The following is a 24,034-nucleotide window of genomic DNA, read 5'->3' as shown; positions in this document are numbered from 1 at the left end:
TAAGCCACATAAAAAATATGTGTTGAATTGTAAGCCAGATGGTGAATCCAACAGCAGCAGAAGGAAATGATTAGAACGTTTTCCTAGAAGTCGGAGCTTTGTGAGCTTTGATTCAGCAGATAAAGGATGGGGAAGATCATTCACACTATTTATGCAATCAAATGTTTCTGAATATTTTGGATGTAAAACAACATTGTCTTAGCGTTCCTTTTGAATATAGTGCATAACCTTACCTCTACAGTCTCTATGAAAATGCTGTCGTAGGGTAAGGGTGCGTCGCAGTCTGGGATGTAGTCTCTGCAGTAGGTTTCTGCTGCTCGAGGATCATCCACAAGAAGAAGTTGCTGTATTTGTCCCTGTTTAAAGCAAATAAAGAAAACAGATGAAAAGAAACTTAAGGAATGCAGACAGAATTGATGCCACTAGTGGTCCACACTAAGCAGCATGGTATTAATAAAATAAATGACACAGCACATCCACATGTCTGTCATGTATTTATCACTAGATGTATTCAGATAGTTAGATCAAAGTAGCACAACATGCTGTTTTTTATTGTCGCTCTGCAGTTAATTGTCTCCAGAGCTGCAGCCTCTTGTGGCGCCAGCACAATGCTTCCACAGTGCAGATATCTCCTCTGCTCTCTGTTTTACATGTGCACATACATGAGGAGCCCAGGCCAAATACAGCAAAGAGCTGCACTGCAGATGTCCCACCTAAAATCACATAAGGTCACCGTCTCCACCTCATGTCTGTGAACATCACTTCAGGCTGTAATCAATGAAAACTACAAACGGCATACATAAACATCCTAAAGAAATAAACAGGTGAGAGGTCTGTCATGATCAAATGTGTCAATGTCTAAAATATCTACTGATGAGCTCAAAAAGTAATTCAAATTAAAATGTTGCTGCACCATCAAGAAGCAAAGCAGGTGGTTAGGGAAGCTGCATTTCATCCCTTCCACCACTGGAGGGTGGTGTAGAGATGAGCCTTCATGTCTACTGTTTAATAAATTATTTGACAAATAAATCACTTATGCAGTTACAACTAGACCACTTACCCCACTTAACAAATACTCACAAACCACCTAATTTAAAATTGCCCCCAAAACAACCTGAACTGTAAACATTAGTCTCTTGACTCATTGTAATCATTCCTCCTGATGTGAAGGGTGTTGCTGCTTTGTGAATGTGACTGGCCACAACAAAACAAGTTTACTCAGGGAGTTTTGAGTTATTTACAAATTATAAAAGTATGGATTCTAAGCTTTAAAATCAAAAGAGTTACTTAATAGAAGTGTTATTTGCTCTAATAAACATTTTAGGCCTGTTTGCAGTTTAGAAGCACAGTAAAAGAATAGTAGGCTTCAGTTGCTTTGGCATTTTCTTTCAGACTCCATTGCTCCCAGGACCACAGTTTGAGAAAGACTTGACAAGTGAGATGTTTGTGAAAACATGTCAGACTTGCAGATATTACCAATATTGTTTGATTTGGGATTTTTTTCACCTCTCTCTTACATGTTGAGAGAGGTGTTACTCCTTTAATTTTGCAAATATAGATTTAACAAAAGGTTGCATTTGCAGATAGAAAAATGTTTTTTGTGTTGAATTATTGTGCTGATGTCAGCTGCTTGACTCCACATCATAGCTCATACCCCAAAGCATCCTCAGAGTTTGAATTAATAACAATATGCCACAGATCTGAAGCGTTTCATCCTTCACTAGTGGTGGTTTGATGATTGTTCAGGAGTCTCTACTTGTTCTGCTTCTGAGTCAAAGATGTATGGTTTTACCACTGTGCATCTGTTTGTAGCCATTTTCAAATGTCTGAAGTGCTAATGTAAACACTGAGTTGGAAAAACTTGACCAACTGCAGCTCATTTGCATAATTGTGACTAAGTCCTAAAACAGTGCCTTCCTTAAAAATCTCAAAACAGACACAACTGAACAGGTGAAATCACAATATCTGAGAATGATATGGTGTATTAAATGCACTGAACTGGTTCTGACCTATTGTGGTCTTCCTTTGAAAATGCTTAGATACATGCCCTTTATCTTAATTTACTTCACCAACATAGTATATTTTGTGCAGATGCATCACGTAAATAAAAAAATCAAATACAGGCTGTAATTTAACAAAACACAAAAAATGCCAGGAAGGGTGAATACTTTCTCAAGACACGGCAGACAGCGCATGTATGAGCAAGCATAGGTTCCCCCGAACGTCTGCCACAGGAGATTTCTCTAACGTGTGAAAGGATACAACACTTCTGGTATGTCTTTGATGAGGAAAGAACGTTATAACATAATTTGAAAAAAATCTCTCCATGCAGGTGGTTGGACCCAGTCAAGCTTCTCCTACCCTTCCCCCATGCCTTGCATCAGGAAGGTGCCCTGGCCTCTCTAAATTGGGTGAGGTATGCCATTCATCATGGTCTCCCTTCACAGACTTCTTTGAGGTCAGCTTCTCTTAGCCTGAGGCAGAACTGTCCAAGCATCTTCAATGCTAACAATAGCAGGAAGGAGCAGGAAACAGATAGATTGTGAACTTTTGATGACAGAAGCATTGCTCCCATGTTGTGTTGAATAAAGAGCTGAGACATATGTTAAAATTCTAGAAATATGGTCAGTGTTTGTTAGCATTATGGGCCCCTGAAGGCCCAGGGGTCCAATGGAGCTGCTTAGTTCTTTTATACTCTAAATGTGAGCACATAGTGTTTTATGGTCTACTGACTGATTACTGAATGTAACAGAAGTGCAAAAATTTATATTATTTACTTTAACTGTATTTTTTTATTTATTTATTTTGTCCATTTGAAGATGACATATAGTTGTATGTTTAAGATTTGTCAACAATGTTTCCCAGCAAAATAATTATCCAGTAATACTTTTACATTTTTAATACCAATATATAATGGGCTGTTAACATACTGCCCTGGCACCCCGACCTTCAAGCTAGTTTTATGGGAGATGACAACTTGGTCCACCACAATTTTGACATTTATATTTTATATGCAGTGAAGACTCACCTCAAACACCTCTTCGTCCAGCAGACGGGTTCCAAATACAGTGACTCCATCAGTGCTGACATGGGGATCAGGACCTCTGAGCAGGTCCAGAGTCTCCACCTTTTCACAGTCTAAGTATAGAGTCACTGACTGACCCTCCACACTGTAGGCAATTCTGTGCCACCTGACGACAAACATAAGGACGTTTCGCAATCTTACGCATTGCATGCAAAAAATTCATTTTGGGCTGTTTTTTTTTTTCTCTTTTTTGTGAGTTTTTTTTTTCCTTTCTGTAATAATCCACTAGCTAACTCTGGCATTTGTTTTAATTGATTTGAATATTTCTGTTATTGTGTTGATACATACAGAAATTGAACACAAGCAAAAAGAAAAGTGTTTGTATGAAGGTGTCTGCGTAGTTACCCACTTGCCATCAGCCAAGTTGATTTTTCTGAAGGTGGGATAAAGTTCAGGAGTTGGCTGACCCTCATGATCCTCATACAGAAAAACAGGAGAACGAGCAAGCTCCAAACCCAGCTGCTGCGTGCCCTGAGAAAAAACACTTTTAATGAAATAGAGCTAATCTGTTATTATTAGGTGTTAAAGATTTTCTGGAGCAAGATTTGTCTTAACTTTTACATATGACTCTATACAAAATGTAGTATTTTTGTCAAATCAGACTGCTGTTGGATTAAAGACTCAAACAGTTCTAACTGCATCTATCTAGAACTGCTAATTAAATTTCTAGATAAAATTCGCTTTAGCATTTCCAGTTCATACCTGTGTGTCATACAAGGACAGAAGAAAGACTTGTGATCCTTTCACAGCTTTGACTGTCGTCATGAGTGAGAAATCCACAGGAAATGACAAGTCTGGTGGGCGAGAAAGGGAAAAAACACAATGATGTAAATGGGTTTATTTGTCCACCAATAAATGAGTTGCATGGAGTTTTATCAAAACTTAACCTGGAAAGAGTTGCTTGGTGGGCACACTCAGCTGAATCTTCTTGTTGATCTTAAAGGAAAGGTCGGTCTCTGCTCGGCCTTTCCTGCTGATGCACAGCCCTGCCTCCAGTGACACGCCCTCCATGTCCTCTGAAAGCTCAAGTGTCTTTATGAGGTCAATAGGATTAGCTGCAAAGAAAGATAAAACAACATCCTTGTAACTGATAAGTAAACCATCCAACAGTTTGATGTTCATGACTTTTGGAGAGTTACTGTAAAGTAAATTTTCTATGACTGTAGCAAATACAAAATTGTTCCAAATTAAGTCAAAATTATTAGCCCACTTTTGGAATTTTAAGTTTTTTTGTTGTTCAAAATTTTCTCAAGTGCTCTTGAACAGATCAATGATTTTTCAATACAGCTTTTCCAAGCATTAGTTTTTATTGATGTAAAACTCTGGGTTGTCCTATACTACAGTATAAAATCCTCATTAAGGGTTTGAGTTCTCACTTGAGAAAGCATCATGCCAAAAACAATACAATTCAATTTAGACTTGATAAAAGAAATAGATAAAGCTCACAAAGAAGCTCATATCACAGTGAATGTACGCCATCACAGCGCTTCCAAGTGTCAAGAAGCGAGGTTCTTTGTTGGATTTTTGTTTTGTTTTGGTTCAATAACATTGAGAGAGGCTGAGTTAATCATGATAAAATATAGGTTTCTAAATTACTTAAAATTTTATGTCATATTTTTGATGGAATTCAAATATCTTTTTTCATAAAACAAAAAGTTAAATGTTTGTTAATCATTTCAGAAAGCTCAAACTCAGATAGAAATATTTCAAAGCTTTATAGCTTGTAATTTTTATGATCAGAGCTTACATAAAATATTAACCCAAAATTCAATTAGGACATTGTGAAAAAGCCACAAATGTAGATCTCTACAAATGCCTTTTTACTTCACAGTAATCTTACCCCATTCATAACTCTTTGTGTCTCCATAGCAACTAAAACAAACAAGACCCGAACAGGTTTTGACATCATGTTGATGAGAACCTCTATGTTCTCACTGATGTCACAAATGTTCATAAAGATACAAGAATTCAAGAATTCTCAGTTTGCTTCTCAACTTGGTTGGAGGCAGATCGATTCCTGAGAGACGACTTCAAACTGATTCTACAAACCATTTTAGCTGAACATCAAGTCAAGAGGATTTTGATATTTACGGGACCTTGGATTTCTTGTTACGAAGGGAGTTATAAAGTTGCTAGGATAAAACATAAGAGGCATAAGTGGTTTAGTAGAGAACTCTGAGGACGAGAGATCAAAATACTTTGCTTTTGACATTGAACCCTGAAGACAAAAAGAACATGGAAGATTCCTCTAAGGATGAGAAAGTTACTGTCAAAACCACAACTATGGATTTGATAGTAAAAGCATCAGAAGACTTTGCCGCTTTTGGAAGTATTAATGTTCCTCATGACCAAATGAACCTGGATGTGTTTGTTTGCTCACAGGTTGAGAGAGTTACCTTTACAATAACTGCTAACTCTTTACCAACAAAGATATTACAAAAATGTGTATTGTTGTTGGGAAGACATGATGATGGACCTGGATGTGAAACCAAACTGTGACAAATTTTGAGGAAATTTCTGAGGATTCATCATGAGAAGAATCCTCTTCAGCAGAAGAAAACTCACAAGATGAAATTCAAAATGACACAGATGATTTCGACAGTGTGGATGTTAATCTTGAGCCAAACATGTACTTTTGCAAATTTTCCAACTCATTCTTCAACTGTTGCATGAATGCCACAATACGTAGCATCATGAACTTGAATATTACCAGAAGGTCTGTAGCTCAGTATCCGGACCTTTTACAGAGAAGCCATTGTTTGCAAGGTTTTTCTGTACAGCAATGTATCATCCAGGAAGATATTTTCTCTAGATGAAGTCTTTGCAGTTCAGAATGAAATAATTGAAACACTGAAGATGAAGGATGTAGTACATCAGGACAAGCCAGGAGTCTTTTTGTTTTATATGTTACACTATCTGACCCAATATGTCATTAACACAGACTGTGAGCTGTACACAGCTGACTATTGTGAACAGAAGTCTTCATGTGTTATTTGTAACCTTGGTCCTGTCATTCACCTCCCAAAGGAACAACAAGAGGACACTACAACTACTCTAAGTTGTTATATGTGTGAAAAATGTTGTGACACCTGCAACTCCAACATAAAGAGAGAATACTTTTTCAAAGACACTGATGTGATGATTTTAGTTTGTTTTACTTTGTTGTTAATTTAGACTGTGTATCACAAATCTCTGTTGGCACAACTTGATGACAGACCCACCACACAGGTTGACTGACAAAAGTACCTGGGAAAAAAGCTTAGAGACTATTCAAACTCATACCAGGAAGTCTGAACACAAAATTCTGTGCTGAGAGATTGCATTGTAAATCATATCTACTGTATACAGAGCAAGCTAATAAAATTTAAAATAGACTCGTTGCACAAATTTTCTGACCACACAATTTTCAAATTTTCTGCAACAAAAAGACTGAAAGTAAAAACTTATGAGAAACAGCAACATGCTTTCATTTTGATGAAAGCATAAAAGCATGCTTTCATCTGTTTTTTTTTTTTTTTTGTAAAACTGTACAATATTCCGACAACTCTTATCTTGGAACACTTCATATGCAAACAAATAGACTCAATGATCAGAGCAGTGCTTCAGTGGAGTAAACAAAGTAAAAATGAGCTGTGAAAATTGTTTTAAAGCAGGGAGAAATCTGCTACATATTGAAAATGGAGAGAAACGAGATCAGAGAGCTCTTAGAAGAAATAATATATATCATGGGACAGGATGGCATGCTTCTGCTGGTGTGGCTTCTTTTTAGTTCAGAGGCTTACGTAATCCCTCCATCTCCATCTGTTTTACACCGTTAAACACCCACAGACTTGTGTGCATGTGTAGGCACACATCACGCTGGAAAGATGTGAGAGTCTGAGTGCCAGATGTAGTTGTGTCCTTTTATTTTGAGTTACTCGTCTGTTTGTCCATGTGTCAGCACATCCTTCAACTAATAGAGTCATATCATCAGGCTGGAGTCATATCATTATGCATCATTGATGCAGTGATTCTTATGACTTTATAAGCTTTTAAACAACTATTGAAATTTGAATTATTTGCTCAGAGTTTTGTGCTCAGCCTGTTGAAAACCGTTCTCTAGCAAGAGTTCTCATAGACAACAAAAATCTCAGATTTGCATGTCTCTCCTTATTCAGACCATTTTCTTTCCACTACATTACTTGACACCTCTTAGATTATCTGTATTATTTTAACAATAACCACAATTTACAGAAAATAAAAATAAATCTGATGTAGCTTGACAGCATTCTTAACAGCATTCTTTTAAATTTAACAAAAAGTGTGTACCCCGCTTTAGCGCCGCTGATTTAAATGATTGCATTACCTGCAAACCTTTTATCACCAATTGATTCCAAAACAATGACCTCTCCATATCCTACATTTAGTTGGGAACAACTTAAACATAGCATTTATTCATCACTTTGTGTTGGTCTACCACATGAGATACAATAAATTACATTCTTGTTCGCAAAATGGCACAAAAGGTAAAACAAAAACATGTTCAATTGGTGTGAATGTTGTTGTATGAAGCCATCACAAAGGCCCAAATCAGAGTGATAAAAAAAAAACATTTTAAAACCAACGAACGTATGGAAAACTTTTACTTTGATAAGAAGTAATAATATAAATATGCATTGCAGGTATTAATATAACCAGATGTTAAGACCTTTTGTTAGAGATATAACTTTTCTCCACAGTAGATCCTGGCATGCACACATGCCAGGCACACTGCTTCTAATTTCCTTCCAGTTTTTTTACTGCAACAGTATGAATGGCTGAACATCTGAATACACTAGAAGACAAGACAGGACAAGGGCCCTTTTTTCTCTATATAAGTACAATAAAAACTGCCTTTGTTGCTCATTGATAAGAAAAAGGCTTAAAGCAACTTCCATGTAATGTACAGATGTAAACATGTTTTGTTCATGAGCATCAAATAAGGTATTCTGGGCTTTGTCAGCTGCTGCTGTTGTCCTGAGGCTCTACAGGATTGTGTGAGCAGAATATGATCAACATGCACACACATGCATAGTATGTTTTGAGTCTCAAGTAAAAGTAAAAAACTGTCTTTTGGGAGCGAGTTGGGGGGGAGAGAGGGGGTTATATAGATTTTCCTTTGTGGGACTGGATGAGTCACTATCTAAACACTTCATTTACAGATAATGTGTGATATATGCAGCTAAGACACTAATGTTAATAGTTAAGAAGATGAACATATCTGAAATGTACCCTCAAAAGTAAATTAGTATTCTACGCTCTGATGGTCATTTTCTCTCTTTGCTGTCTAAGTCCATGAGGTGCATCACAGTAATCAGCAAAAAGTCTTCATTTCAACAATTTTGACTCGAGTATCAAGCCAAGATTGTTTTGTTCTCGCTATTGAGAGAGAGTAAAACAAAAATACTGTATTTTGCAGACCTGCAAAAAGACAGTTATAGGTAGACTGGTTTCTTGAAGAATTGCTTCGTCTCCTTTTGGAAAAATATTTTACCATTTTAGCTTAAAGTTTGTGTTGCATTGTACTATATTTTCTTGAATTGCATCAGGAAAAACACTACAAAATTAAATTTGCACTTTCTCTATGTTTGCACTCGTAATCAAATGTTGCAACAAAACCTTTAATACAATAGGTAGAGAAAACATGTCAAGTTTTTAGTCAAAAACAGGAGTGCATCAGTTAAAGGAAGCATATAGGATAATTTATGGATTATGGGATATAAGATGCATATTTTTTTGCAAATTTACCCTTATGTGTTTTATATGATGTCACAGAGTAGCAGTATGTTTGTGGTCTAAAATATATCCACAAGTGAGCCTGGAATTAAAGTAATTCAAATGTTATGACATAAAATCATCCCTTGAGTTTTCTCAAACTGTTTGATGACAAAGAATTAGTATGTAGAATCTTGAATTTGAAGAAGGTTGTTTGGGTTACAGTCATGAAGGCCTGAACTGAAAACAGTTGAAACCAGATATTTACATACACTTAATAAAAAGACACAAACATGTTTTTCTCATTCATTGAAGTTAAATCAGACCGAACATTAATCATTTTTGCTCAGTTGGGATTACCAAAAATTGTTTCTATTTGCTAATGCTAGAAAACTTGAGGATTTTTTTTAGAATCTTTTTTGTAAGTTTCCTCAAACTCAAAGTTTACATACATTTAGTCAGTTTCAGAGTTAATTGTCTTTCAGACTATGTAATTACTGTGCAGCTTTTCTTGGTTAATTGACTCAGTTGTGCCTTTTGATACTTATTGCTTTTTGGTAGTTAGTTTTTATATCCTTCTTTGATTAGCATCCACGTCCTGTGCGCTCACAGCTGGATTACTTTAAATTGAATCAGTACACAATGGCTCCTTTCCCCACAGAGGACTGCGACAAACACCTCCAGAAAATAGAAGTGAGGGAATCAACAATTATCCAAATCCAGTGAATGTGGAAGTGAATGCCAGATATGAAAATCTCAACCTTACCAATGAGTCAAAACAACAGAAGGTCTATAGACAGATCCTCAATACCTTGACAAACAGTACTCTCTGGAACTCTATTGGTGCAAAGCCAAAGAATAAATCCATCCTTTAGGTCAGGGTAGGTGGTTAACAGGAAAAATGCTGCACTTAGACTTGAAAAATACACAGATTAATGTGTTTCCAATCAAGGAGAAAGCATCAGCGGACTGTGGTCAAAACAAGCCATAACAGAAATCCAACTGGAAAGAAGGGAAATACATTTACAAAACAGGTTTGCTGCTCAGAATATGAGTCCCTGAAGGACAACTCAATTTAAAACAGGAGACATGGGGAAAAATCAAACTCTAAGCACAATTAATAGAAATAAATCCAGAAGGAGCTAGCTAAGACAAAGAGCTGGTACTTTTTGATGGCACATTAAATAGGATTTCAGCCACAAAACATACCAGAGTTTATAGTTTTGCCAATGTAATCATGCCTGAGATCTAAGAGAGATAAAATGCTTATGTCACACTACAATAAAATTATGAGTGAGCATTCAACAGTAGAAAACCTTTTCATACACACAGGATCCCTTCACGTTGCTAAGCAGCATTCCGAAGTCCTGACAGGATTTCATCCACCTGCTGAACAAAGTTCAAGATCTGAATATCAAAGCATTTTTCAACATATTCAGAGTGAAGACAAAACATTCAGCAGGTGTTTCTGATCAACAGTTCAGTGAAATTTATCAATAACTCAAACATTTCGTGGGAACATAAGCATAGCTTTAAAGCAGATAGATTTTTACTTAATAAATCTGGAAGACAAGTTTTTACATCCAGTATCTTTTATTCTGAAAAGCAAAATAGAGGCTCTGACAAGAGTCAATGCCTTCTAATATTTTGTAAGTTAGAGCATGAGCTCTCTCTTATGTATGAAACATAAAACAGGGAGTGCACTGCTAGCTTCTTTGATGATTCCCAGTGAATGTATTCCTGGGAAAATCTTTTGAACATCTGTCCAGGTAAAGGACCCCCCCAGAGTCATGTCTCTAAAAATGTGTAAGCTGCACAAATACAAAGCAAACTTCTTCAATAATGTTAGTGACCTTCCATCTGTGTTTGGGGTTTATTGGTATTGTTTCATCGTTGTGGAAGACCCCAACACCTGCGCTGATAACCCTAAAAACAGGGAGGCAAAAAAACAGATTTAAAATTTTGGTTTGATTCAACATGTGTCCCTGACACATTCAACATGTTAAACAGCCAGCACACAAAAAGAAACATTTTCTGGATTTGATCATCTGAAAGGTTTTAATATTTCTAAGGCATCTGTAACTAATGTCACCCCAGCTCAGATTATAGCATACATTGAGTTACACTAATTATGCAAATAATACAAATCTCAGAATGTCACCCAGTGAGTTTGAACATATTCAAGTACTGAATCAGTGCATAGATGTACCATAACGTTCTTCACTTGACTAGAAACAAAACTGTCTAAAAATAAGAAATTATTTTTATACACAAAGATCAAAATCCAGCCCAGAGGAATTAATAGAAAAAGGCCAGGTAAGCATTTTTCCATGACTTAATTTCCTTTCTTTATTTTTCCACTGCAAAGTAGTGGTTTTTGTTTGTTTATTGTTTTACATTTTCATCATGTAAATGACTTTGAACTGCCTTTTTACTGAAATGTGCTGTACAAATACACTTGACTTTCTTTAAAATTTGGTCTCATTATTCATGCATTCTTAAAATTGAGATAATTTTAGTCATTGTAACTTACGGTACCTAAAACAGGTCAGGTTTACTCTGACGAAGTGTTACACAATGGGGAAAAAAAGTTCACTCTAATCAGTGAGTTTCACCTAAATGTCATAACCTCATATGATAAATGCATTGAGACATTTGAAACACATTAAGCCTCAGACTATTTTCCATCACTTAAAATATACCACCATTGGGGAAAAGTGTAATTTTCTTATGTGAAAGTTAGTTCAGAAATATAAATAAAAGGGAAGAAAATAAAATTGATGAATCTGTATGAGTGTTAGGTTTAGCAAAACAATAGACTGTGTAGATTATAGCCCAGCTCTAGCAGCCTGTGAATATTTTATTAATCCTTTATGCCTTTATTTCATCATGTCACTGACTCCAAACTATTACTAAACACAAAATAAGTGAACAGAGAATGCATTTATTACCAACAGAAGTGTGTGCCATCCTTCTATACACCACAGCATTACACCAGGCCAGCAAAATTTGGTAGCTTTTCATGCATTTGTTTTGGTGGTGAACAACATTTCCAAACCTGAACCTCAACTCTTGTGCTGGCAGAAAATCTGACTAAATGAGGGATGCAGATAGACACACTGACCAAACAGGAATGGGATTAAAAGACAACAGAGATTGTCTGGAAACCAGATGTGTCTGGGTATGCGTGTGTGGGTGTGTATGCGTGTGTGTGTATGTGTGTGTGTATGCAAGTATTTATGTTGTGTGAACACCAGGTGAAACTCTTTATCTTATGCATGTGTTGGTGTACATTGTAAATGTCTGTTTTTAATCAGCCATTCATTATCTCAATGATGGCAGGGAATGCATTAACATAGTTTGCTGCAGAAACAGGAATCTGGGCTGACTGGGCCTCCCACACCGACTGCATCAAACATCAAATCACCAAAAACAGGTTTTAAGACTCTGAGAATGCTTGTGGCAGCAGCCTGGCACTGCCAAGATTTGTCATCTTCTTTCCCTGCAGCTTGCTTCAGATATTCCTCTGAATAACTTGACTTGATTTCACTCCAAGACCACCAAAGATAAAAACCAGATGGATTTCAATGTACAAAGGAAAGACATAGAGAACAGCAATTAATTAAATAAAGGGACCACATGCTTAATTTTCCCTTCTCTTAAATGGATTTGACCAGAGATATATACTGAATTTTCAGACATGTGAATTTTCCCTGAATCAGTTTTTAATTATGGTGTTAGAAATGATGGACCAGATGGAGAAAAATACAGTCATCTTAAAAGACAAGAGAAATCTGAGCAACAATCATTGCTCACTTCTAATGCAAGCTTTTCAGTTTGAATCATCGAAAATGCAGGGTTTCTTTGGCCGGGCTTCCTTCAAAGACTGCATCAATATTTATCCATCACAGGGTTCAGCACCAGGTGGCACTGACCTCTGTTATTGTTGGATGTTCCATCTCATGGTGGTTTTGATTTTTAGAGAACAAAGAGTGAACATTTGAGAAATTTGTAGCATTCAAGCTCTATAAACATTGTCTTTGCATTGAAGCCTACCAAGGTTTTCTGAAAACTAATATAAACAGTGAGGACTTAATTTATTCACAACCTAATGTCTTGATTAATGTTCACAGGTTGCCACTGTTTTACAAGATCAAGAGAAATGAGCATTTTTATTGGATTACTAAAGATCCCATAATCAAAGATTTCACAGTTCATCAGGCCATAGCTTTGTTCAAGCCTATGGGTGAACAGTAAGGTGAAGATATCTCCAGATTATTTATGGTACAGTCAGAATCACTATTTCATCACAATTTCAACATCTAAAAGCATAACTCTCCAGCAACATATGCTACGTGATACTTGCATCCAGTGAAAACAAAAACATGCCTGAGATTTCAAGTATAAACTTTTTGGTCTGACTGTTCTGTTCTTTATGTGGGAAATGTTTGAGTGTCTTTTGCTGTTGTCCTGAAACATACAGTGGTGTTGTTGTCAGTTGCTATGGCAATGAGCCTGAGTGTAGCAGCCAACACAGAGCAAGAGAAAAAGAGGTTTTGAGTTGTTCTTCAACTGCTTTTCAGCGTTAATTTTCCCTTTGCTTCGATGCACTGAACTAAATTCATAATATCTGCATCTCCAGGTTTTATTTTGTTAATGGAATGACTTTACCACAGCAGCCCAGCTGCTGATGGTTTGTAAAATAATTGCTTTTTTGCCCTGCAGCAAAAAATTTGAGCGCATGCTCAAAATGTCAGGTTATATCATTTGACAGGCTATTGTACATTTTATTTTTATTTTTTGAAATTTACTAATCTGATTTAGTCAAAAGCTTATTTGGCCACATTCCAAATTTTTCAAAATTCATACTGAACTTCTGAACTCTCGTTTTATTATTTTTCTTCATTTTCATTTCATAGTTCTCATTATTCTTTTAATTTGAACTTATTAATTTAGTTAACTGTTCCAAGAAGCTTGTTTGCTGAGAAAATTGTTTTAACTACAAGTTGAAGTATTGTTGTTAATAAATCTGTAATGACTTTGGCCCATCTGCTTGCTCTGTTTTCCCTTTAACTCTCCTTCCCTGCAATCAGGCTCGTCTGACCCACCTGCATGCTGCTGCTCTGCAGTGCAATCAGGCTCATGTCAACTTAACTCTTCATCTATTTTATAATACCATGCCTCACCATGGTATTATAATACCATGGTGAGGCATGGTATTATAATGCCACCAGTCATGATACTAGTCATGATACTAGAACAATAGTTGAGACTGGAAGCTATTTGGCTATTTTCTGATTAACAAGTGGGGTTTTGACTTGGCTATTTTGTTCTAAATAACAAGTTTTGGCAATTGCCTCTGGCACTTATTCCTACACTGAAAATGTTGCACAAAAGATTTTTTGGTATTTCAATCCAATGGATGAATTTGCCATTTGCCAGGGGGACAACATTGCTGGACTCTGTCAAGAGTAAATTGGAGGAGGTGATTATAACTGTTAGAAGTTGGACTAGTAATACAAAAAGTTAATGTTAACTTCAGTTTGGGAGCAGGGCCACACCCAAAACTACACATAATTTCCCAAGCAGCCTATTTATACTCAGCTCACCAACATTTCAGAGTCCGTTACATTTTATGCAACCGTTAAACTGTCAGATGTCCATGTTTCTGGAATGACTTGACTCACCACAGCAATCCTGCTATTCAGCTCTATCCAGACGCGATCTTCTAACCGATCCAGCTGCTGCTGAATTTACATTTGTGTCTGACTACTCCAATTGTTTCTTTCTGAATTTTCCAGGAACACAGAACATAATTACTGATGCTGTCTCGATTCTCTTTTCAAAAATTCTGACTCTTGGTTCCAGAGTCAGAAACTCATCCAAGTCCAATCCCTCCATTTTCTCCAATGATCTTCAAGTTAGTTATTCAACCTTATCAATGCTTCTCAGGAAGCCATTTTTGACAGCCTCACTCTTTGGACTCTGTCAGCCTGTTTGTTAGACTGGAACTGCTTCAAATATTCCCATGCAGATAATCAACTGTATTTCCCTTCTGCTGACACCACATGTTTACATACACTCATTCAGTCTTCAAAATATGTCCTTGCACCATCCAGACTTACCTCTCTGGCATTACATTTTTCTCCAAGCTGATATCAGAATAGCTGTTCATCTATTTCTTGTGGGCTTCTTAAAGAATGTTAATAGCAGTAACATTCAGTCATCCTCAGTCATTTCAGATATCTATTGTCCTACATTTACCAGACATTGGAATTTATGTTTCTGAATTCCAATGTAAAAAACATTGGCCCCCTTCAGTACTAAGTTTTCCCCATTTACATCTATTCATCCATTTCTTTCAGAGATCTCCATTCACAGTCATAATGATTTCTATTCTTACTAGAAAATTGGTAAAAATAACTACCTTTTTTGTGTCTTTTTCAGTTAATCTCTGCTGTTATAACTTATTTCTCAGCCCCTGTTGACCAATCTCAAACTATGTTCACTCCAGACTATCTGCAAACACATTGTACTGGGGACGAGGAATAGATGGTTAATTAGAAATGGTTTGCAGGTGGGAGGAGAGAGAGCAGAAGGCAGGCTGAAGAGAGAGCAATAGAAACTGGCATATGGGGTGAGCGAGAGCACACAGGGGACGAGGACATAAATCTAACTAAAGAATAACTAGACCAAAGAATTATAATTAAACTAGAGTAATGACGAAAAGACTATACAGAATAAATAATCAGAACTGGAATTACTAAGTAAGAAATAAAGTAAAAGTAGAAACAAGGCAGAAGTGCTGTAGATAAACTCAGGAACACAAATAATGACAAAACCCAACAAAAACTCTAACGACCCATAATCCTGAAATTCCCCTTCTAACACATCTCAACGGTGCTTTTTGTGTACAGTCTTGAGCCTCTGGAATAAAGTAGGAGTGAGTAACAGATCATAAAACCTTAAGTATTAGGTAAAGGTTTTATCTGCCAACCTGGAAAATCATCAACTAGAAGGCACAATCTATGCACTGATGTTTAATGCTCTTCGTAAGACAGAAATTTTATTCATCTTTGCTAAACAAACTCTAATGTAATATACATTACATGTGAACATGAACATGTTAGAGATTTAATGTAGGAATAGCTAACAAATCACAGAACTAACATATAAAACCTTTGAGATGTCGTTTTAAGAGCCTAAGCCTGCATTATGTTTAAAACTTTGCCCATACACTCAATAGGAAAATACTTCACAAAATGCCAGAAGAAAAAACACATTTTTTTTCCAGCCATATTAGATAGTCACAGTTTTAAAAAAAGGCATGTGGCACTGGTGACATTTTTTATGGGAAAAACAAGACCCAAAACCAAGATGTCACAGGAAAGAATGAGTCAATGAGGAACTTAGTTATCACCCTATAACTCAGCTGCGAAAAACGCCTCTAGAAACAGCATTCTGCTGGAGCTGACCTTAAAACCTCACTTCAGCAAAACGGCTCAAACTATCAGTTCAAAGGTCTTTGTCATCAATCACTCCTGCAAGAGATTTTCCTCTGTGAGCCAGTGCACCCACTTCATTTCAGATCCTCCAACATAGGCTTATTATGTATGCTGACTAATTAATTGTTCATTAGGGTAGAAAAGTGCAGTGCCAGCTCTTAGCTAGGCAAGTAGTCTGACACAAGATGCAGAATATGCAGGTAAAAAAGGCATTTTTGTTCTCTTCCTTAAAAAATGTGACCTGCTGATAGATGAATAGTTAAGAAAGACAAATTATATTTCAGCATGAGGTCATCAGTGATTCACAGCAATCTGTCAACAACACACAAAACACTGCTGGGTTATTTTGTGTACCAAACATCTGGGCTTATCCTGCTGGGAAAAGAAGTTAAACAAGTTATAACCAAATATTATGACCCTGTTTGTTAGGTCATAGAAGAGACTAGAAGGAGCCTCCTCATTCTTCATGAATGATTACTTCTTGACAACCTGATCAGACTTTAGACATGTCCATATTTTTAATTTTTTCTAAATGATTTTTTTACCATTTTCTTTCTCTTTTTTAATTCATTCAAAATAAATGTATTCATATTCAACATTCAACCTGCCACATATGTCAGCTGCCATAAAAGTCAGATGTTGCCACCACTAAACTGTATCAGTTTCCAGCAGCAGTGGCAGCTGAGACTGAAAGTGCCTTTGCTGCTGCAGCTGTCACGATTTGAACTTGCCTCGTCTCTCAGTCATTGAGTCTATGAGGCTAAAAAAGTTGCTATCGAACATTAGTGTTGGAGCATTAGCACAGCTAGTGGAACCCTTCGGCATTTCCTATTTTTCCGACCATGTATGTCATAGAGAAAGTACTTCCAAGCAATGCTTTAGTTTTTCTTTTGTCTTTTTTTCTGGATGTACTCTTGCACTGAACAGGTGAGTGCCTGGAGGGTCTGAGTGTTTGTCCAGACCGCTATCGCTTGACAGGAAGTGACCCTCACATTTGCTGAAATCGACTCATTTATTCTAACAAATTCAATCCAAAAGAGTATTTAAAAAGTTTTTCTATTATTGATATTATTTATTATTAAATTGCCAAATAGTTAGGACAAGCTACCTATGTTCAACATTCACAATTTGACCAGAAAACTGCTTAGAGAGTCAGTAGCATAGTCAAAGCTGAAAATTACAGGTAATTTATTTTACCCCAATGCTGAATTTATTGGGGTACACTCCTGGGATTAAAGTTAAGCAGTTCTAAACAAACACTTTGTAAAATACTGTTACACAACTGAGTTAAAGAACGAACTGAAAGGGCTCCTTTTCTATCATCCACCATTTTCCAGTCATCAGTTATTAAATAAACAGTAAATGTTACAGTTTATCAAATGTCATCAAAATCAAACAAATAGACATCAGTTATGTTGATCAGCGTTGATCAGTCCCTTACTATTAATCAAACCCAACTCTACCCAGGTACGTTTTAGCATTGATTTAAATAAACTCCGTTCAGCTGTTTTGCTGTTTGCTCCAGGTTTGTGGTTTGTGGTTATGTTTATGCCCTGAGGACTAGGGTTGGGAAACGCAGGTCTAATTATCAATGAATGTGAGGTTAATTAGGTGAATGTAGCTAAAAAAGTGGTTTACCTCGTTAGTTTGACTAGAAAAGTGCCATATAAATTCTATTATTTTACTGCTGGTCTATCTTTGATCTGGGAAAGGATCAAAGATAATCCAACACAACAGTTATGGGTATACAGTTCTTGATACAGTAATCCAGTAATGTAAAGTTTGTGACAGGTCGCATCATGACACGCTTGACCGTAACCTGACCACATTGCTTGAAGGTTTACAATCTTTTTCAGACCCAACCAGAATTTCTGAAAGGCAAATGAATGGATGCAGATGACAGTAAAACTGAAGTAAAGCAGACAATAAAATAAAGACAAGTATAAAAGCTTCTGCCCAGTAACTGAGGTACAAAAAATTACAATGTAAAAACACACAAGGGTTTTTTTTCTAAAGAATTGTGATCAACACAGACATCTAAAGAGCCACTGATTGATTCACACTCTGAAACTGACCCCAAATTTGACCCCAGGAGTCACTCAGTGATAACCTGCACACACAGAGAAGTGTTTGAACATGTGCGTATTGCTACAGTCCTGCAGCAAAAAGATTCCTTCTGATTTTGTTTATTTTGTCACATTTAAATGTTGACATTAAGCAAATTCTCATACAGGACAAAGAAAAGCTGAGTGAATATCAAATCAAATGATGACAAGAATTTCATTTTTTAAAGGAATAAATCAGATGTTCTTCATGTCTTCTTTCCTTTCCTTTTCACCCTCTATACATCCAACTTCAGAGCTATTGCAGTGAGTCTGTCTTTATAGAAGTTCTCAGCTTTTGTTGGGTCTATCAGTGAGGATGATGAGGGTGAGTACAGGGCCGCTGTAGGCAACTTTGTCACTTTGTGTTGGCTCAACCACCTTCAGCTCAATGTGGCAAAAAGCAAGGAACTGTTGAATCTGAGAAGGAGGACCAGGATGTTGGTGACCTGTTACCATTCAGGGCGTCAATGTGGACATTGTGGAGAATTATAAATATTTGAGATTCCAAATTGACAATAAACTGGACTGGGTCAAGAATACTTGACGTTCCACACAGGAAGAGCCAAAGTCTGAGGCGGCTGAGGTCCTTCAGCATCTGCCAGCCCTGAGCAAGGTTGACAGACCACAGTCTGTGGTCGGGCAACCACAAGCTATATAAACCTGGCATCCTGTATGCTGTAGAATTAGATTCACTGGCAATGGTGTCATAGAGAAGGATCCTGTTAAGGTGAAGAAGGACATCGAGCCTCATCCTCTTCATGATGTGCTGGCCGGCTACAGGAGCAGCTTCAGCCACGGACTCATTTTAACAAAGTGCACCACAGAGCGACACAGGAAATCATTTATGCCTGTAGCCATCAGACTTTACAATGCTGCAATTTTTTGTCTGAGCAACTTAAATGTAATTTTCTCTGCACTTATTTATTGCCTTATAGGTTTTATTTATTTATTTAGATTCAGTGAAATTGGTAAATCAATTTATAACTTATATCACTATTATGTATATATATTATACATTTATATATAAAACATTTTATCACTTATGGTTATTTGTATTACTAATATTTAATACCTTGTATGGAGTACCTTATCAACTAATAAGAAATTTTTCATTGGGATTAATGAAGTGTATTCTATTCTATTTTAAATAGTAAATGGCTTGCACTTGTATAGTGTTTTATCAATTCCATAGGAGCCTGAAGTGCTTTACACTACATTCAGTCTTTCACACATTCACTGATGGTGGCTGTAACCACAGCTGACAGAGGCCAGGCTGCCATCCGCCGGCCCTCTAAGCACCAGCAGCAGGCAAGATGGGTGAAGTCTGATTTCACAAGCGTAACCATGGCCTGCCAGATTAGAGCCAAAAAATAATTTTATCAGGGACTGCTGACAACACTGAGTAAGCAAAAAGATCTTGGAAATGAACACATCATCTGAAGAAATGAAGAACAGATGAAAAACAAATCCATTAAAATTAACTTTGAAAAGAGTTACCAAGGTTTTGAGGCTCCAGCAAACCACAGTGAGAACCATTATCCATAAAAGAAGAAACAATGGCATGGTGGTGAATCTTAGTAGACAAAATTTGTTTCCCCATTTTGTCATTGACTGCTCACTGGATTTCAGAATGAGGTTGAGTACCATTCCAACACATTCTGAACCATTGTCTGACTGGAAGGGAAACTTCCCCACAGTCATTCAAGTCTTTAGCAGCTTCTGACTGTCTTTTTCTTCAAAGACAAACCTCTATTTAGCACCATCTATTTCCCCTTAAATGTTGACAAGTTCCCCACTGCCATGATGCACAGTGTAAATTAGTTAGTTGTACCTGATTGTATTTAAAAGCATCAGAATAATATTTGATTTTCAAAATCCTATATAAATGAAAATATGAAAGTGGGTGAATGAGAACGCATGTCGAAATGTAAAGATTTTTATTTGTAAAAGACTGACAAATTATTGGTTTAATTTCACTTCACAATTATGCAACACTATGTGTTAGTTTAAATTCACACATTTTCAATAGAAAACATTAAAGTTTTACGTTTATGTGTTTTACTGTGACTGTCTGCAAAGCAAAGCAATAATTCCACAAGGAAACAGTCCAATGAAGTGTTTTTAGGAAGAATGCCATTGACTTCAGCTGCAATGAGAATAAGAAACAAAACGACTGACTGCAATGACTGTATTCCAGTGGCATCAAAACTTTAATCCTGACAGTTCTTTACCATGCATATTTTCTTCAAATTTGACTTTGAGAAGTTATCCAAGGACTGGGCTTTCATCAGAGATGCATTTAAGATCCACTTTTCCCTAAAGCTTTTATTTTAATTATGACATTAAAATAAATTCCTCCTGAAAATCCTCTATCAGTGTTTAAAATGAGAAGCTCACTAATGCCCACTTTATTTAATCATCAGTGATGCCTCTAACTACTCCTGCAGATTAAAGTCCTCCTCATCTGGATCCTGTGCAGCTCCAGGCGCTGCTGCAGAAAAGAAAGGACTTCAAGTGCAGCTCAGCCGACTGCACACTTCAGTTTGCCTGAGTCTGTTCTACATTACCCAGCTGAGGAGGCTAAATATCCTCAAGTGCTGCAGTATAAAGATACAGCAGCAGGTATGGTAGAACAAGCCCAGGCACATAAAAGGCCTATACCTCTCCAGACTGTCTTGTGCACCAGGCTTTGGAGCCCAGAAATGGGCAGATCAGTGAATAAAGTTTTGCAGGAAACATGACCCGGTGTGATGACATGACCCCTAAAACAAAAGCTTCCTTTACTCTGGAGAGCTTTTATTAACTGGGAAATATTAATGATAATCACCTTATCCTAAACAATAAACTAAGCAAAAGTAAACAGTGTCTCTGGAATGTATTTATTTGATAACAAATTGAAGATTACATCCATCTATGGATCAAACCTCCAGAAACACAAGTTCCTTTAAATCTAGATTAAAAATGCTTCTGAACGATCATAAGTCAAACTTTGTTTATGCTATGATGGCATTTGACAAAATGTAATGTTTGCTGGTTTGCTGTGTGGAGTTCATACAAAGTGTGGACTTTGTTTTTATTATGTAAAAAAACTTTGAACTTTCTTGATGCTGAAATGTGTTGTACAAATAAACTTGAATGATTGATTGATTGATTGATTGATTGATTGATTGATTGGACTCGTTGCAAAAATAGATTGACAGAAGGAGAGATCAGGAGAGAAAATAACAGAAATGGGGAACCAATTACGCTTAATGTTTGTCTGATGAGGCAAAAATAATTTGGACCAAAGACTGTTTCAAACAAACATAAAAGAAACAATCCTACCTACCTGCGTTTGAAATATAGAAGAAAGTGGCAATCAGTAGCAGCAGCAGCAGAGGCGGCGGCATCCTTGTGCGGCTCTTTATTCTCCATCGTTTCTCCATTCTGCAGCGATATCGATCACTAACAGTAACTCTCTCCAGGTGGGACACGTGCGGTGAGACGCTCTGATCGAGCCTCTGCGCTTCAGGACTGAGACTGGGAGCGCGTTCCGACAGACAGCTGGCGGTTGAGAGAGCGCGCGCGCATCAAGACAAATTTGGGATTACGTCAGAACAACCTCGAACTCATTTTTGCTTCACTTTCGACTGTTTAAGGTCGGCGGTAAATAAAGAAGAAAATCCAGGAAGGCGTTTTCTCTTTCACACTCAGAGACTTTCCCTCACTTTCCCATCCTCCTTCACTTGGCCACCCCTTCCTTACTGAGGCGTTTTGCACGAGTGGTGTGATTGTTTAAATAATTACTGGGTTGCTTAGATATACTTACTTGACTATTTAGTAAAATCATCAACTCACTTTAGATCAGCAATGGGTAGAGTATCTAAAAATAGTGTTCAGGTAAGTAAAATATGGGCATCAGAAACATCACACAAGAGATTGTAAAAAAAAAAAAAGGATTTGATAAAATGGCAAAAACTAAATAACTGATTATAACATTTAAAAGCATGGACAAACAAATTACAAAACTATGTGTAAAATCTGGGATTATTCATTTTCTTTCACTTATCTGGGGTTAGAGCACCCTGTCTATATGAAAGAGCCCAGAAAAACACACAAACTCAGCTTAGCCGCTTGTATCCACGATGTCATTCTTTTGGTCATTATGCAGAACTTGTGCCCATAAAAGAGGGTACACAGACTGACCAAAAAATTGAGAGTTTTCTCTTTTTGACTCAGTTCTCTTTTCACCATCACAGCCCGGTACATCGCCCGTATCACTGAAGATGATACGGGCGATGATCTCTCAATAGGTAGAGATCAATCTACCTATTGATCTCTGGCTCCAGTTGTCTCTCATTGATGAACAAAACCCTAAAAATACTTAAACTCCTTCACTTGGGGAAGGATCTTTTCCCAAATCTGAAGAAGGCACTCTACTCTTTTTCAGCTCAGGACCATGGTCTCAGATTTGGAGACATTGATCCTCATTCCGGCTGCTTCACCCTCTGCTGCAAACCAACTGTAGATCACATCCTATATTGCATGTCAGCTCTCTGGATCAACTCCCATTATGATTGCTTCACCTGCAAATTATAATAATAATTTATTACTGAGCTTGCAGGCTTGCACCTTTTTACAGTCTCACCACACATAATTCTTCTGGGGGATTTTCACATTCATGTGGATAATGATAATACTCATCTTCCAAAGACTTCATATCCTGCTTGGATAGTTTTGGACTCCAGCAATATACTAATTTTCCAAAGTATATCAAAGGACATATCTTGGATTTAATTTGTTGCTCAGAAGCTACACAAGTTAATTGTAATGTTGATTCCATCTCCTATTCAGATTGCATGCTTCTATCATTCAGAGTTAATGATTCACTTTCTAACTCCTCCCATGTAATATAACCTTCCATGATATTAAGGACATTGACTTGGACAATTTATCTTTTTGTACCTACAATCTACTCAATGTTAACTGGCTTTCTATTCCAGATGAACTGCTCTCACAGCAACAAAAACCTTCATAGCCCCCTGAACAATCTTGCTCCACTTAAAACCAGATCTCTCTTATTGCCTACTGCACCTTGGTTTACTTCCAGATAGTTGAAACCCAAAGGATGTCAACTTGAAAGACTGTATGGAAAAACTGGTCTCACTGTACTCAGAGATACTATGTACACAGAGATATGTACTCTGATCACTTTCTTTAATATAAAGATTAAATATAAAGATTACATTTCAACAGCCAAATCAATGCTGATTGATAGAGCTATTATTCCAGTTTAATTAGCTCAAACAAGGATAACTCCAAAGTCCTCTTCTCTCTACTTGAAAATATTCCAATTCCAGGCTCCACTACTAATTCATTTTCACCCTCCCCTCAGTCAATGATGTCACCAAATTAATTCAGAAATCAAAATCCTCAGTCTGTCAATTAGATCCTCTTCTAACTGTCCTTGTTAAAGCTATCGACTCCACTCTCTCCTTTCATCGCAGACATTAAACATTCTTCCTTAACTGCTGGTGTTGTTCCCCTGGCCCTCAAAACAGCTGTTATAACCCCAATACTTAAGAAACCAGATTTAGATCCAAATAACCTCAGTAATTTTCACACTA

General features: G+C 37.0%; 1 protein-coding gene across 1 annotated transcript in view; it reads right to left on the bottom strand.

Annotated features, from left to right (window-relative positions):
• Positions 1-22,065, bottom strand: part of LOC129376816 (collagen alpha-1(XI) chain-like) — a 47,298-nt gene extending 25,233 nt beyond the window's left edge. Inside the window, exons 1-6 of the mRNA XM_055056409.1 lie at positions 21,757-22,065; positions 3,973-4,140; positions 3,788-3,879; positions 3,435-3,556; positions 3,029-3,191; positions 234-356 (exon numbers count right to left, since the gene is read on the bottom strand). Of these exons, the coding sequence (XP_054912384.1) occupies positions 234-356; positions 3,029-3,191; positions 3,435-3,556; positions 3,788-3,879; positions 3,973-4,140; positions 21,757-21,853 (765 nt within the window). The 5' untranslated portion in view covers positions 21,854-22,065. The remainder of the gene's footprint in view (positions 1-233; positions 357-3,028; positions 3,192-3,434; positions 3,557-3,787; positions 3,880-3,972; positions 4,141-21,756) is intronic.
• Positions 22,066-24,034: the final 1,969 nt, after the last annotated feature.

This window comes from Poeciliopsis prolifica, unplaced genomic scaffold (assembly GCF_027474105.1).
Source record: "Poeciliopsis prolifica strain line A6 unplaced genomic scaffold, Auburn_PproV2 SCAFFOLD045, whole genome shotgun sequence".
NCBI classification, from domain to species: domain Eukaryota; kingdom Metazoa; phylum Chordata; class Actinopteri; order Cyprinodontiformes; family Poeciliidae; genus Poeciliopsis; species Poeciliopsis prolifica.
The sequence above is the reverse complement of the archived record's forward strand: the minus strand, read 5'-3'. Positions and strand labels throughout refer to the sequence as shown.